Source organism: Polistes fuscatus, unplaced genomic scaffold (assembly GCF_010416935.1).
Source record: "Polistes fuscatus isolate 324 unplaced genomic scaffold, CU_Pfus_HIC Scaffold26, whole genome shotgun sequence".
NCBI lineage: Eukaryota > Metazoa > Arthropoda > Insecta > Hymenoptera > Vespidae > Polistes > Polistes fuscatus.
The window spans coordinates 490537-507665 of NW_025113103.1; the positions used below are offsets into that span (position 1 = coordinate 490537).

The following is a 17129-nucleotide window of genomic DNA, read 5'->3' on the forward strand; positions in this document are numbered from 1 at the left end:
TGAAGTATGTGGTAAATTTAGTGACACGTTATCGTGAAATAACGCTATCTTCTGACGGTCAGGATGTCATGGCTGGATACGTTCAACTCGGAACTAAACTTAATCAAACGTCTTTTGCTTCTCTGATTTGTTTTTTTTCTTTTTTTTTTTTTAATAATTTTCTTTCCATACCTTTCTCCTTCTTTCTCTCTCTCTCTCTCTCTCTTTTTCTTGCACACACATACACACATGTATACTTGACTGTATGTGTTAAATCACATAAAGGAAAATTTATAATCGAAAGAAAATGTGATAAGGAAGAAAAATAATAAAAATGGCAGAAGACAGCAGAACCTATACTCTCTGTGTTTATATTTTGATTTATTTATTCATACGTAAGGAGAATCCGAGGTTATAAATGCGAAAAATTGCATTCGAAGATGTCTGACGGGTTACAATTAACTGGGAAATGTAGTTAACTGCAAATATAAATATTCCTACTAGACACGGTTATAATAGTATACACTTATAAGTTTGAAATTCACGCGATAATAGTTAAGTACGCGAATTATGCATGTCCTCTCTGTTATCTCATTTTCGTGCGAAAAGTAAGCAAGGAAACAATTCGAAACGGAACACAACGTTTGCGTCGTCGAGTTGCGTCGTTCTTCTGATGCTGACTAACTTTTTTCGAATTTTTAGATAGAAATTTTGGAAAAATAACATTTATGCTAATATATATGTGGGAAGGGAAATTAGACAAAAAAGGGGCTATGAATTAAGATATGAATATTCGAGAACGATCATTGCTAAACATATCCGTATTTCAAGGAAAAACAAAGTTGTTTGTCAGTTAGGAAGGGATAGAACAAATTTAAGAAGAAACGTTAAGATAGGAATATTGGGGAACGATCGTTGCTAAATATATACGCCTTTAGAGTAAGAAAAAAGTTGTTGTTCAGTATGAATGTTCGAGAACGATCGTTACTAAATATTCGGATAAGTGAAAAGACATAAGAAATATCGCCCTTTATTGTGATGGTGTGAGGGAAATGAGATAGTATGAGTGAGTACGTTGCTATGTAAGTTAGTCATCGTATAGCCTTTAAGCAGCAAACAGCTATTATTGCATTTACATGGAAACATTCTATTCATCTTTGTATTGAATCCTACATATATGTGTGTATGGACGTGTTAAGAATTAGTGATTTACTATTTTATTAGTGAATTACTATTTTTCATCTTTCCAAGATTTTGTTTCTAAGAGGAGAAAGTTTTCATCGATGTGGAAGAATTTTTCAATTTGTACATTTAACTAAATTTTGGAAGGAGCAAAAATAAATATTGAAAGTAAAAAAAAAGGTAAAGTTGTATAAAAGATAGGTTAAATAATAGGTAACTATAGGTATAATAATTGACGTGTTCGTTCGTGCGAGGTCAAAGAAACACGAAGGAGTAGTGACCCCGGTTACGCTAGAGTAAATCGACCTAGGTGAGGCTAATGTAAGCTAGAATGTTTTCTAGGCATATCGCGTAATGCACGTAAGGTCAGTGCTATTATTTCGTATGCATTATTATCGGTTGTTAATACAGGAAATAACAAATTATTCTACTTTTCTATTCTATACTTAAACATTAGGATCTCGAAATTCGTTTGAAATCAATTTGGATTTGCATATTTGGAAATATGGGAAAATAATTGTTTCCCTAAATTCGTGGATATATCGTTTTTTATATATATAAAAAAAAAAAGATATATGAAATGTAGAAATTTGTAGAAAACATTTGTCCAATTAATTCTCTTATCGAAGAAAATGAAAAGAAAAAAATATAAAAAGAAAATGTGTTTATATAGCTATTTAAAAATGATAGAAACACACGTGGTCGTTCTGACCCACCCTTTTGCATCGCACCCTCGAAAACCGACAAACAGTATGCTTTACTGTATAGCAGTACTGCCTCCTCCTTCCCTTTGAAGGTTTTTCCTTGTACGGATGCACGGGGCGGAGCCTCGTCTAGGCTGCATCGAAAAGAGAATTTTCTTAGTGGCACGTAGCCCGGCCCAGTCCGATTCGTATTAGGGTCTTTCCTACGTGAATGGCCGTGCCCCTACCCCTACCCCCCCCCGCCCAATACTTTTTCGTTTTCACGAGTAACTGCAATTTTAACAAACCATCTGCAACCTTCTTCTTTTCATCCAATCTTTCTTTTTTCATCTTTTTATTCGGAATAAATATAATATTTTGGTATGCAAAGTATACCAAAGTACCATTTCTTCCACTCTATACCGTTTCTTAACAATTTAATAAAATCAATATTAAAATCTTGATGTGAAAAATCATTTATATAAATAAAATGATATATTTAAATATAATCACGACGCATGGATATATGTATATATTTCATATCTGAATAAAAAACTCTAATCTGTTGTTATTTTAAAAATTGTAACATTATAATACTAGATGATAAATAATATATTATAATAGGATTCCATCTCAGGATTGTGTCGGTATTTGATTGTTCTGATCCTAATTTTCAGGAAAATAAAAATGTATTTACTTATGGTTACATTTGATATAAAATGATAATAATTAGAAAGTTTGTAATTGGTCAGCTCATACGTGGCATTCTTCTTCTTATTATTATTATTATTAGAATTGACTTAATCGTTTTGCTAATCGTCTCGTATAATTCGTAATAGCCAGCCCCCCGTCTGTCCGTCCGTCCGTCCGTCCGTCCGTCTGTCTCTTTAGAATTGGTTTCTCGGTTGCGCTGTGCCGAGAGGATCTTTCCGCCATTTTGAATCTTTCCGATCGGCCCCACCATAACCTCTTACGACAAAGCTTTTCCTCTTTGGCCGCACCCCCGGTTCAAAACGGGAAAAGAAATTCGTCCAATCGAATGACATCGAATGACATCGAATGACATCGGCATAATGAATAACATTTCAACCGGACAAAGTTTCTTCCTTTTGTTTTTCTACTAATTTATATTTGTATATTTGCTTAGTAAAGTACTCGAATAGATCGATATAATAATCAATGTTTGTAGAAAATTTGTCTTTTATTCTTCTTCGAATAATTCATCAATATTCTTATTATTTTTGTTTTAAATGCATATAGAGAAATGATTATATATAAATTACATAAATTAAATATCACAATAATTGATATTATTTGTATATGAAATAAATATTTCTTTATTCTACAAATTTCTGTTGAGTTTAAATTGTGAAAATCAAGTGACAATCAGGGAAGAGAATAAAATAAAGGAAAGATGAAATTTGACAAAAACTAAGGATAGTATTTGCTCGCTTATATATATATACCTAACCTAGAAAAATGCTTCGTATGAAATAAAAGAAAGATATATCACCGAAATTGGAACGAGTTCTGTTAAGTTGAAATTTCGGGAATAACATAAGAGAAGGGAAGAGAAGACAAGGAAAATTGAGGATAGTTGGGATGATCCTTGCGATTCTCGGGCAGAGAGCATCGGGGGGCAGAGCATCGGGGGGCAGAGCATCGGGCAGAGCATCGGACAGAGCATCGGGCAGAGCATCGGGCAGAGGGTGCATACCCGTTCTCGATCGCGTGGAGCAAAAGAGAAAGAAAGATTTATACACAGGAGCCTGATGTTCTTCTCTTTCCCCTCTCTCGCACACACATTTTAGCTCGGTCGAAAACGGAGAGACGGCTAACGTGTATGAAAGGGTGCTTGTGTATTGGTAAGCAGATAAGCGAGGTTGCTGGAGGCCGTTTCTCGTCGTCTCTGCCCAGTCTAGTCGTCGTTGCAGAGGTGTATTACACACACACGACACACACATACGCGAGTACTTGCATACACGTTGCCGCACATGTTTTTTTTTTCTCCCTGAGAGAGTACTAGTTGGAAAGAGGCTGAAGGGTTAGGCCAAGAAAAAGAAAGAAATATTTTATTCTTGTTCTTAAGAAAGTATTATATTATTATGAGTATTATGGGATAATATAATCCACGTTTAATGCTTTGAACAAAATGAAAAAAGTAGGTACGCGTGTCCTATGCGTGTCAAGTTGAAAATATATATTGAATTTGAAATACCATCTCGCATGATTTTCATGGTCAAGTTTAAAAGTCGTTGACTCGATCGTATTGCATATTATATTAAAGAACATTGGGTTTGTTTTATAATAAATCTGACAAAAATTGATGGAACGATAAAAGAGAAGAATCAAAATGTATACACGTGTAGGGAGAGAGGGGGTGGGAAATGGAGGAAAAGGAAGGGTTGGGGAGAGAGAAAGAAGAGATTGCATGGATGTACTCACGCGTGGGTAAACGCGTACAGGCGAAAGAGAAAAAAAGAGAGAAAAAAAGAGAGAAAAAGAGAGAGAGAGAGAGGGGCTCCCTTCTGGCCGCGGGTCTTCGATGTCAACAGGTTTTATTTTTGCCCCGCGAAAAGGCCAAGGTCCTCTCTTGCCCCTAACGTGCATACTTGCTGTGTTCTCCTTCTCTCTTTGCCAGCCGGCGATTGCCCCCTCCAACAGCAAAGCTGCTACTTCTCTCTCTTTTGCCCCTTCTGCGCGTCTCCTCGGCGGCACACTAGCTAGCGTCGCTGAAACACCGGGGAAAACTCTCGAGGGATGTTACTCGAGAACCTTCTCTCGATTATTACTTCTTCGTATCGAACAAGAACAAGGAACGCAACGCGACATCTCTAGTTTTAGTATATTACGTGTATATAGAAAAAAACAAAATATATAAATTCAATCTTACTACGAGAAATTGCAATTATTATTATTATTATTATTATTATTTATTTGAAACGGAAGTAGTCTGGATTTTCTAAAATCGATCAACGGGAAAGTACATCATATAAAAACATAAATATATATACATGTATTCGTATCGTTGCTGTTTATGATATTAGATAGAAAAAACTCGTGTCTAACTACTACACACGCGTGCACGCATACACCCAAAGAAACGATTTCTCGAGTGAGAAAGTCGCGGCAACGGCGGCCAGGAGAAGATGTGCGTGCGTGCGTAGAAAAGTTCGGAGAAAAAACGCGAAGAGAGAGAGAGAAAGAGAGAGAAGAAGACTCGACGAACGAACCAACGAAGAAAAGAGGAACACGGGGAGGGGGGGAACGTAAGGGTGGATAGTAGTGGATGCAGTTTAGAGAGAAAGAGAGAGAGAGAGAGGCTAAGGAACGGTAGTTCGTTGTCAGTGGGTGGGGGCGGAGGAAGCTTGTGTGTTAGTCGAAGCGATGGGGTGGGGATGAGAAGATGAGGAGGAACGCAGCGAACGCAGCGAACGCAGGTGAGGCTGTGCATCGACGAACGAACAGAGAGTTGGAGGGGAGTTGGGGGGGAGTTGGGGAGGAGTTGGGAGCCGCGTGGGGTGGGAAGAGGGATGCAAGAGCGCGCGCATCGCTATATATACACACATATATATATATACACATATATATATATATATATATATATATATATATATATATATATATATATATATGAGAGAGAGAAATAGATAGATAGATAGATAGAGAGCGGCCCATTGCACTCGCTCACACACACACTCTCTTTCTCTCTCCCTCTCTCTCTCTCTCTGTCTATCTGTATACGCTCTTTGTCGACAACTATAGTCCGTTTTAGTATAGAGAGACGACGGTCCGGTTGGGCTAGAGTCCGCTTCGTATTATGTATTCTCGAATATCGTGCACTCTCTCGTGATCAATATAAACCCCGAGCGGGGCCGGAGATGCACGAAGACCCACCTCCTCCTCCTCCTCCTCCTCTTTCCTCGACCGAACCTCCCTCTCTTTCTCTCTCTCTCTCTCTCTCTTTCTTTCTCTCTGTGTGTGGTAGGAACGCGCGAGCGCACTATTTTTTTGCAGAGAGTGCAATGCACGGTTGACGCGAGAACACTGCACTGTCTCCCGATTATCGCGGACAATTGTCGCGGAAGGAAGATCGAGGATCGAGAGACGAACGAACCAATCGCAACAGATAAATAGGGAAGTGGAAAATATATGATGCGATGCATTTTTTTTAATATACCAAAACAACATATATATGTATATATTATATCTGTTCTAATTTTTTTTGAATCGTTCCTTCTACCCACTTTCTTCTCTCGCAGTATGATATTTTTTTCAAATTTGTTTTTCAAACAATCCTGTTTCCTTTTTTTTTTTTTTTATGAATCCTTTCGATTTAAAATGACTTCTTTTAATTAAGGAATCGTTCCTTCTACCCACTTACTTTTCTCGCAGTATGATATCTCTTTCAATTTGTTTTTCAAACAATCCTGTTTCCTTTTTTTTTTTTTATGAATCCTTTCGATTTAAAATGTGACTTCTTTTTAATTAAGGAAAAGAGAGATCGGATGTTTACTCTTCTTCTAAGCATTATCATCCACGGTGATTTTTGTCAAATGGAATAAAGCCGAAATATTCAACTCGTCGTCGAATATCGCAAAGCTTAAATATTTCATTAACGAACGTCACGAAATTTCTAATTCTAATCACGCCCTATCGAAAGTTTTGATTGAGGTTATTCGTAAAAAGTGATGATATACAGTTTTCTAACATACCTTTGATTGGTTTCGGTTACGGTTAGTTTTGACTTTTGAATATTAGAAAAATAAGGAGACAGGTTTAGGGAAAAAGTTGGAAAAGGAGGTGCGGTCGTGTGTACGATGTGGAAGAATGGAAACACGGAAGCAGAAACTAGTTCCGGCTAAGATCAATACCTAAGTTGTGCAGCGGACCGTCTGGCGCAAGGCTCTTGCTTCTGTAACGCGCGCGTGCGGCCGCGTGTACAAGCGTGTACAAGCGTGTACTCGACTATCACCTAGGGGTTAACCTAGGATCTAACCTAGGATCTAACCTGTTAATGTTAAGACCCCCTCCCCCGTCCCCCCTGGAGATTTATACCAACCATCCCAACACAACGATCTTTCCTATCCAATCTCATAGATCACATTTCTGACAAACAAATTGTTAACTTGGGGGTTAGGGGGGAAATGGAAGGTATTGTTTGAATAATACAACAAATATTTTTCGTGGGCTTTAATATACGGGTTAAATTAGTGTAAGGTACGAAAATAAAATCAATAATTATAACAATAATATATATATTCTATCATTATAATTTAATAAGAAGTTCTATAATTTGATTATATTTTAGTTCATTGATAATTGGATATATTTTGTTAAATTTATTTTCTTTAGAAATGATTACTTTAAGATTAATACAAAAAAACATTGATATAAAATCAATAATTATAACGATAATATATATGTTCTATCATTGATAATCTGAAATAACCTAAAAAGGATTAAGTAAATGAAAAGAGAGGCGAAGAAAAGTTAGTTGCGTCGAGGATGATGCGATGATGATCCCCGTTGGCTCGACGAACTGTGCTGCACGGAAGAGAAGAAGGAGGCCGACGACGAATTGCATCGAGCTACGAGCAAGCAGTAGGAAAGAAAGGGAGGGAGTTGGATGCACCGATGGGAGGGGAAATAGGATGGGAAGGTTCGTCCCTGGAACGTATAGTTCATTCACACGAGCTTGTAGTCGTCGTCGTATCTCGCTAAATATAATATGGCGGTGGTGGAGTCCAAGATCTTCTGACCCATCCGTCGTCTATCCCCAAAACCCTTAACTCAGCCCCCACCAAACAATTCCTCTGCTCCCTTTCCCACAAAGTCCCCCCCCCTAAGTCTTCGTCGACTTGTTTTTTTCTTTTTCCTCGACTTATCTCTCATCGCTACACTACTACTCTATTACTGTTCATCGTTATTACTATACTACTACTACTACTACTACTACTAAATACTATTACTTCTCGTCTCTTCTATCCCCTTCTTGGTTTTTTTTTTCTAAACGAATGCACCCAAATTAAACGCCCCTGCGATTTCGTTTCGTCGTCGTCGTCGTCGATTCGCGACGCAACGAAATCCCAGACGCTTTCTGTAGGGAGGAGAATCTCTCGTGCACTCTGCCCTAACCTTCTTTACAACACTACTACTACTACTACTACTACTACAACAACTACTACTACACGAGCACACTGATGCTGCTGCTGCTGCTGCTGCTGCTACTGCAACCACCATCATTGCCGTCATGAAAAATTATGCACTCGCTAGTTTAACTTTCTTATGCGGCCCTGAAAATGAGAACGAACGACCTCTTCCGCGAGAATTTATACTTAAAACGTGTTTAGATATTTCTTTTGAAACTATTGTTAACTCGTGTCTTTTTCTTTTCTATTCTTAGATATGTTTTATATATTTTCTTCTTTTTCTCTAATTAATTATATTTTTCTTAAATGTGTATATTTGTATATATGGATATATGTGTGTACGTGTGTGTGTGTGTGTAGCGAGATAGCTGAGTATTACTTTTATTCGCGTATTCATCAGTAATAATAATCTCTTCTTTCATTCTCAAATAGAGATTGGAGTTAATTTAACCTCGTTGTTGTTTATTACGTTTTAAAGATCATTATCAAATGCATACCTATACGCTTAATCATTACATGACTCTCGTAGTTAATATATTCCTATTTGCATTTGACGTTCCTTAATTTATCCGAAAAGCCATTTCAACAAGTGGTTGCGTTGACGAGATGATACCAAGTCAGAAATATTTTCAAATCTACGTAACCCTTTCTTCATCGAGCCTACTTTTACATATATTTCAATTTTAAACCGTAACGGTAAAGAATACATAAAACAAACATTCATTTTGATAACCCGTTATATATACAATTATAATTATTTCATAATGATTTAATTGTTCCTTCTTTCAGGTACCAACAATCAAATTTAAATATTAAAAAGCCTATAAATAATGACTACATAGTAAATAATAATTTATTGATAAGATTGATCCATAAAGAAAAATAATCAATTGAATTTGTTTGTATTTTGCAGGTGTACCATGAAAGAAAGAAAGAAAGAAAGAAACAAGGAAAGAAGGAAGGAAGGAAGGAGGGAGGGAGGGAAGGAAGGAAGGAAATAAGGGATTCTGAGAGGAGGAAATGATATCATTTGGAATAATCGGATTCGCGCGGCAGAAGAAAGGAATAGAAGGAAAGATGATAGGAAAGAAAGATGAAGAAAGATCAAAATGTAGATATAGATTTAAATAGAGATGAGTAAGAAAAAGAAGGAAAGAGAGAAAGAAAGAATGAAACACAGAGAGACAGAAACATCCTTCCAACGAGAGCATTCATCGTTTATGGAAAATAAAGGTTATCAGCTATACTTGATGACACTAACCCGTAGATCCGAACTTGTGGGCTTTTTTATATGCATACCGCAAGCTCCTATCTACCGGTACATGTAGTCAGGCCGGCGTTAAAAAAGCTCTCGGATTGGTGGACCCTCTTCTTCCTCCTCCCAAAAACCTCTCTCTTTGCACCAGCCCCACCCCTCGAAATGATGGGCTTACTGCACTTCCGGTTATCGAGAGGCTCCCAAGTTTTCTTGCAAAAGTCATTTCCTGTGGAAAGCGAAAATAAAATAAAAAAAAACACACAGAAATGGAAAGACGAATAAAGAGAGGGTGGGAGGGAGAGAAAGAAAATGAGAGAACGGGGAAGAAAGAAAAGAAAATGGGGCAAATGAAAAGCGGATCGTACTACTCCTATTTTTCTCCTTTTTTTGTTGTTGTTGTTGTTTTTGTTAGTGCATAATACCGGATACATTGAATATGCACGCACACGCACGTACGCATACGCACACTTATATACGCAACCTCGGGGAAAGGTAAAGTTTAAGAGAAGCGTATCAAATGAAAATGAAATGCGTGTCTCAACGCCGAAAATTTGACGACTATTTATATTACCACATCTTCCTTTTATTTTTCCAAAACGCCATAATTATTCTTACGTATCGAATACCAAATGCAATATGGATTTTTTTAAATATTTTTATGTTGTTCGTAAATGAAAGAAAAAAAAATTGCAATAATACGTGAGCCAGCAGTGCTTTTTCCATATAATCGTTTTTTATAAAATATCGTGTCTACTGCGAGAAATAAAAAGGAATATGATTTCGCAATGCGTTTTCCTAATTTTAAGTAATATACGCATTTATTATACTTACGTAGAAGAATTTCGACAGTGAAGAGAAGGGTGAGGAAGAGAGTGAAAGACGAAAAAAGTGTGGGTTCTCTATGTATATAATATTATTTGTTCCAGCGGCGGCGCCTGGGTGAGGTAGTAGGTTGTATAGTAGGGAATGGAAATTCGCGATATACGAAGTCCACTGTACAACTTGCTAACTTTCCCGGTCGTCGGCGTCTCGACGAAGAGGAATCACACACAACAGATAAATTATAAGGACGAGAGACTACTACTACTAATACCAATACTTATATTTATACATAAAGCTATTTATATACAATTACATCGTTCGCCTTCTTTCTTTATCGTCGTCGTTCATTCTTAAATAGAGACAGAAAAAGAGAATGATGTTGTTGCAGTAGAATAAATAATAAATTGGACGTAATTATCGGAAAAGAAAGAGAAAGAAAGAGAGAGGGGGCAAGATAGTAATAATACATAAAGTAATTTTTTTAAAGCACGTCAAAGTGTGTATATATACTTATATATATATATATATATGTATACATACATAAAAGCTCGTTAGTCAATGGTAATCGTCCGGATTCAAATGCGACGTCCGTTCGTCGATTACTTCGACGAGCAATTTTAACATGACCGAGTGAATTACTGGATAATGCCTATGTAAGCGATGTACTACTTGTTAAATCGTTCTGGAAAATAAGAGAATACGATTACAGTAGTTTAACTTTACATTTCTCAATGAATATATTAATATATCTAAACGTAGTATTATATATCGTTTACGTTCAACCAAAAATGACTTATATAGCTTGTATTGCTTCCAAATTTCATAAAAGTCATTAATAGTAGTATGTGTAAAAGCATTGACAAAAAGAAACATACTTTTTCCCATTCAAAATTTATTTGTCGATCAATAATTCGGATTAATATAAAATGTTAATTAGAGATGTTTGATTGAACATAGACAATGTATACTACCGTAAATAACTTTTATGTATTTAATAGACACATAATATGAATAATAATTGCATTTAATAATTTGTTATAATTTTTCTAAGCTCTAAAAAAATTACACGATATCACAAAAGAATAATGGATGAATAAATATATATATATATATTGTTGCACATATATATATATATATATATCTAACGAAGTAAGAAAAAGGGCAATGGCGGGCGGGCTGATAGTAAAGCCTGCCGCGTCGCCGGTTCCCTGAGACCCTAACTTGTGACGTCGCGTCCGATATCTCACAGGCTAGATTCTCTGGTATTGGCGATGAGTGCTGCCTTTTGTCAATCAAAAGTCAGTTTTAACGACAGATAAAGAAAAAGAAAGAAAATGAAATAAAATGGTCTGGCCATCGATTAGCACGCAAATCTTAGACATGCACACATACACATACATCGTGTTTATACGGACTCTGCGAACTCTTATAATAATATATCATATTTATACGAAATCATTCGTAAATGAAATAAATTTCATTAGAAAAATTCTCTTAAATGTAAATATCAAATAATAAGTTGTTTTCAATATTTAAAACATTTAGTTTTGCGACTTTCTTGCAATATTCTTCCTATTATACGCGTCGCCATCTTAAAGCTCTCTTAGAATTCACTTATTGTCAGTTTGATCAACTGAAATTTTATTGAAAATATATTTTTTAATTTTCTATTATGTGATTGTAACCTGTTCGATGTTTCATGTTAGTAAAAAAGCTTTCTATATGGATACATAATTACGTATTAAATTAATGCAGTAACTATGGGTGTACATGTGGTATCAATGCACACGGAGAAACATCATGTTAATACGTTATGTGACATTTTATTATACATCGTGAAATTAAAAATTGCAAAATTGAAAATGCCATTCCATACATTTAGATACATTTAGAAACAAAAATAATTAAATACAAAAAGCGAGTAGATTTATTTAAACAAGAAAATATAGCAATTACTTTATTTCTTAACAATGAATCTTTATATTTTGTAGATTATCAAAATACATTACATTTGTGTATTCATATGTATATATATCATCATGTATACATATTATTAATAATAATTTTTTACATAACACATTACATTATAATAATAATAATAATATATATTAGGCATACCACGCCATATTTTAATATTCTCATATTACTGTATATTATCATTTACATTATTAAAACTCTTTCGTTGTGTATATTTTCTTGGAGATACATTTTACATTATATTACATTTTATAAATTCTTAAAAATATGATTATAAAGAATAAAAAAGAGGGAAGTTATCTTTTCTATGTATGCGATTATTCCTAGAGACATAAATATATATTATTGAATATATACCTAAGTAGAGACAAATTATTATTATTATTATATATATTTTCCTCAAAGTTAAATTGAATTTTTAATGTGTCGTTACTTTGTAAGATAAAAGATGAAGATCTCTTTTAAAAAAATATATGAAATGTAATTTTATTGAATATACCTTCATGCTCTGTCCGTAATGAAAGAAAAAACTCTCATAATAATTAGAATATTATAAAAATCTAATCATAGTAACGTTTACCTTCTTCGACTAATTTACTTAATTCAGCAGCAGAATAACCTAATAATTGTTTCAAATCGCAAACGAACTTATAAACGAATCTTTTTCCATGAACTTTGGATATCATATCACCATCATAATAATAACGTAAGGCTCGACTTAATTTTTCATAATTCATAGATGGTTTATTTTTACGTGCACCCCATAAGTGTGCAACAGTTTCCGGTTGGGTTAATTTAAATTCTCCTTCCGTTCCAACCCATTGTATAGAACTTCTGTGTTCACGATCAGTCAATAATTCCAATAATAATTGCCATAATTGTATTTGTCCGCTATTAACAGAACGACTTGATGTTGCTATTGTAATTGGTGTTGTATCAAGATTTTCCAATGGTACGTGGACTATTCGTGTTTGTTGATTAATAACTGGCCGTGCTTTAGGACTCTTTTGACTACGTACTTTCATTGTTTTGTTAGTGTTATTTTCATTTACCGATGGTGCAACATCTTTTTGTATAACAGCTATGAAAAAAAGAAAAGGATATATTGATATATGTTTGTTCAAAGAAAATATTAAAACTAAAAATATATTTTCCTATCAACTTACCAACAAATTTACATTTTCTTAGTAATTCCAAGTGTGTCCAAAATACATCACCAGGATCAAGTGGTACTTTACTCTGAAAATCTTGAAGGGTGAGATTGCACAATTGTTCACCAGTTATATTCCAATCGGCTAAACGCAAGGAAACTAAATTGAATTGTCTGACAGCCCATTGAAGCCAATGCTTAACGTGTGTTTGCGACCAATCTGTAGGATCAGTTGGTATCTTCAGTCGTTCCTGTGATCATAAATTATGCATGTAAAATTACAACAACATAGTATTCATTAATTATAGAATATCATTTTTCTATTGCAATAGTTCAATGCAATTTATACCTGTTCTTTCTTATATTGTGGATCTATCATCCATTTCATAACATTTTGTTTGTTATCTTCGTTATATGATGTCACTGCTGCAATACAAATATTCTAATAATTTCTGGAAAAAAAAAAAAGAAAAAAAAACGATAAAAGTTAACATTTACTTACTATTATTCTCGGCAAGTTCGATGTAATCTTCTGCGGGTTTTAAAACATCTACAATATTAATACGCTTTTGTACAGTTTTTATTTGAACATTTACTTGAACGAGACCTTCCCCCTGTACACACTGATCGACCAAATTTTTATGACATTCTAGCTGTAAAAAAAATTAGAAAAGTTTTTCTTATTTTGTTTATAAATCACAAATAGACAAAATTAAGTAAGACACATAATATGTTCTTTTATTAATTTACCATTTGTGCATCTTGCAACCAAAAGGAATAATCTGTAAGATCGCCTCCTAATCTTTGTTCCAAAAGATTTCTTAACTTGGATAAAGGTTCTCTAATATCCATGTGTTGCATCAAAATACCATCATAATCATCGCTATTGATACTACCTTCTAAAGAAAAACTTGGTTCAACTTCCAAATCAGAATTATCTTGTTGAAACTGTGCCATTAAATCGTCATCTTGGGATAATATAGCTTCGGGTTCCATCTTGATACGTTGTATCATAGCATACTCAGAATCATCGTCCGTATCAAAACTGCATGTTGAGAAATATAAGTTAAATTAATATTACATGTAGATCATATAATAAGAAACAAAATTAATATGAATACTTTTTTAAGGTTATGTCGTATGAATCGTTTAACATTCAATAATACCTTACGAATTACCTTTTCTCTGAATTTTTTTGACGAGTTCCCAAGTCCATGGAGATTTGAGGAATAGAAAAATGATTTAATAATTAAAGCAAATAGGATAGATAATATTTACTTTTAAACATAGTATGCATAAATTTGGTATAACAAACTTATACAATTCTCACGTGGAGTCATTGAACAAATGTAAGTTTCTTGGACGAAATATTATTTTTATTTAAACTTTTTTTTTACAAATTTCTTTTAAACCGTAACATGCATTTACGCGTAATAAGAAAAATAATTTTGTATCTTTGAGTTTAAGCTGTGAAAACAATGAAACGTCTTATACTTTCGTAATATCTTTCGATGGATCGAAAGTAACGCGCCCATACGACAAAGAGCCGAACTAAACGCTTCGAAAATGAATTAATTCTCACACTCCGTTCATAATTTATATATCATTTTCTCTGAAATATTTTACTGAAATTATATATATAAACATATATATATATAATTTCCGTATTGACAACATTTATTCAAGGTAATCTTATATACATTGAATATTACAAATAAGAAATGAAGCAACTCATTACCTACGCAGACATATATTTGATTTATTGCTTTAATGCTGCATCAAGTAGTTTTTCACCAAGGTGTGCAAATTCCTTTGATGCTTCACAATGTTCCATGAGATTAGAATTAAAGTTATCTTCACCGTAAAAAGCACCTGCCAAAGCACCTGTCATGCTACCAATAGTGTCTGTATCTCCGCCTAAAGTAATCTGAAAAATGTATCTCACCCATGTATATAATTCAAATTAATTATATGTAGTATTATATTATAATTATAGAATAATTAACTTACGGCATATTGTATAGCCCTTCTAAGTGGATTTTCAGTTTCTATGTCTTTAATGGACTCTTGTGCTCTTAAGAAACAAAATATTGCTGTAGGTACAGAATGAAGAGCAGCAATACTATTACCAAGTAGTCGAATTACTTCTTCACTATTCAAAACGTCTTCATCTTTGGTAATTAACTCTTGTAACATTTCTAATTTCAACTTGTAAGGTTGCGGTTCAACTAAGTCCAAACTATAAGAAGTCGCTAAACTATGAGAATGTCGCGAATAATAATTCAATTTATATAACAACTTACCCTTCATCGTCTTCCTCTATTTTATCCATTTTTTCAATAAGTTCTTTAATAAAATTAGTAACATTTAATTTGTCTTTTGGATTCAACCCGAGACACTGCTGAATAGCTATTGCCTAAAAGATAAAAATTCGTAAGATTCTTGCAGCCAAAAGTGCATTTATTTTTCGATTTTCAAATACCTGTAAAATAGCACCGTCTATGCCAGTTTTATGAGTATGTGTAATTTCCGTTGCTCTCCTAGTTCTATCTATAAGTTTTTCATAATTTTGATAAGAAAATAATGCAATAGGTGCTACGCGCATTGCACCTCCGTTACCCCAAGAACCTTGCCCATTAAATTGTTCCCTTGCAGGAAGTAAAACGTCTTTAAATTTATTACCACGTAATTTTTGAAACACCTAGACGAAGAGATTACTTTTATTGTTACTATATTATGATATATATATACACTAATTACAGTATATATATATATATATATACTATATACTAATAATTAGTATATATATATACACTAATTACAGTATATATATATATATATATATATATATATACTATATACTATAATTAGTATATATACTAATACTAATAATTATATATATACTAATTATTTTAATAAGCCAATATTTGCTAACAATAAGTGTGTTTAATACTAACGGTTACAACACCTGGTCCGTAACCACGAAAAGGTTCTTGATAATAGCTTTTCACAAATCTTTTCGCTAAATCAATCAAATCCAAGTCTTCTTTTTCGATTAACGATTCAGCTACACATCGTGTCATAGCCGAGTCATCTGTAAACTGCATGACAGGTGCTAAATAGAATAGAAACAAAAAACAAACAATAAGAATAAATAAATAAGAAACAATATGAAACTTATTATTGGAATTGAATGAATTTTCTAACCTTTAAATGTTACCGGACTTTCTAACTTGTTAAAAGATTTTTGTAAAACGAGCTTTGAGCCTCTCGATAAAAGTTCATCATTTTCATAAGGAGCGCCAAGGCAATCACCCATCAAAACACCTAACATCGATCCACGAAATTTACTTTTTAACAACTGCAAATCCATTTTTGTGTTAGATAGGAATAAATGAATGTCTTCTATCGCGTTACGCTCTACGAATAGAAACGAATAAATTCAATCATGGGTACTGAATGTAACATGAAAATGTGTAGCTCTTCTTAGTAACATAATATATAAATAATTATTTATAATTAGTTTATACGTTCATCTCTTCTCTCTATATCCATTATACAAGTCACTTTTATTGTACTCTATCGTATATCATAGAAATGTAATATACATTTATACATATATTATATCAATTAATTTATTATATATATGAAATATTATATTAAAATTCGTGAAAAGACGTTCCATATGAAATTAGATTAAAGTAATCGAATATACTTTGATTTCGATTAATTAAATGAACTAAACAATTTTCACTTATTTACATCATTCAGGCTTCGATGTAATCTACGATAAAGAATAAAATGTTAAAACGAGAACGAATACCGATTGGTTATCGAGTTAAGGTTCGATTTGAGTGTGAAGTAAACGGCTAAGCGAAGCGGCAACGTTGATTGGTCGACGCAACGACGAGAGCGCACCGCGTGGC

At 33.8% G+C, this 17129-nt stretch overlaps 2 protein-coding genes across 7 annotated transcripts; both read right to left on the reverse strand.

Moving 5' to 3' along the window:
- Positions 1-12469: 12469 nt before the first annotated feature.
- On the reverse strand, positions 12470-14473 carry LOC122518833 (DNA-binding protein Ets97D). 2 transcript variants are annotated; one of them, XM_043637954.1, is made up of 6 exons: positions 14382-14473; positions 13954-14248; positions 13706-13856; positions 13553-13629; positions 13220-13454; positions 12470-13134 (listed from the first exon to the last, which is right to left on the reverse strand). In XM_043637954.1, exons 1-6 carry the CDS (start codon positions 14417-14419, stop codon positions 12614-12616), a joined length of 1317 nt encoding a protein of 438 aa, XP_043493889.1. In that variant the 5' UTR covers positions 14420-14473; the 3' UTR covers positions 12470-12613. The 2 variants fall into 2 exon arrangements, with proteins under 2 accessions (XP_043493889.1, XP_043493890.1); XM_043637955.1 differs by having other exon boundaries at positions 14370-14459.
- On the reverse strand, positions 14463-17028 carry LOC122518834 (ADP-ribose glycohydrolase ARH3-like). Of its 5 annotated transcripts, none has more exons than XM_043637959.1 (8): positions 16734-16904; positions 16411-16623; positions 16161-16318; positions 15686-15904; positions 15507-15619; positions 15214-15460; positions 14946-15130; positions 14463-14828 (listed from the first exon to the last, which is right to left on the reverse strand). In XM_043637959.1, the coding sequence occupies exons 1-7, from the start codon at positions 16756-16758 to the stop codon at positions 14963-14965; spliced, it is 1143 nt and encodes a 380-aa protein (XP_043493894.1). In that variant the 5' UTR covers positions 16759-16904; the 3' UTR covers positions 14463-14828; positions 14946-14962. The 5 variants fall into 5 exon arrangements, with proteins under 5 accessions (XP_043493894.1, XP_043493893.1, XP_043493896.1 ...); XM_043637958.1 differs by having other exon boundaries at positions 14942-15130; XM_043637961.1 differs by lacking the exons at positions 14463-14828; positions 16734-16904 and adding an exon at positions 16966-17028 and having other exon boundaries at positions 14863-15130.
- Between the last annotated feature and the right edge of the window lie 101 nt (positions 17029-17129).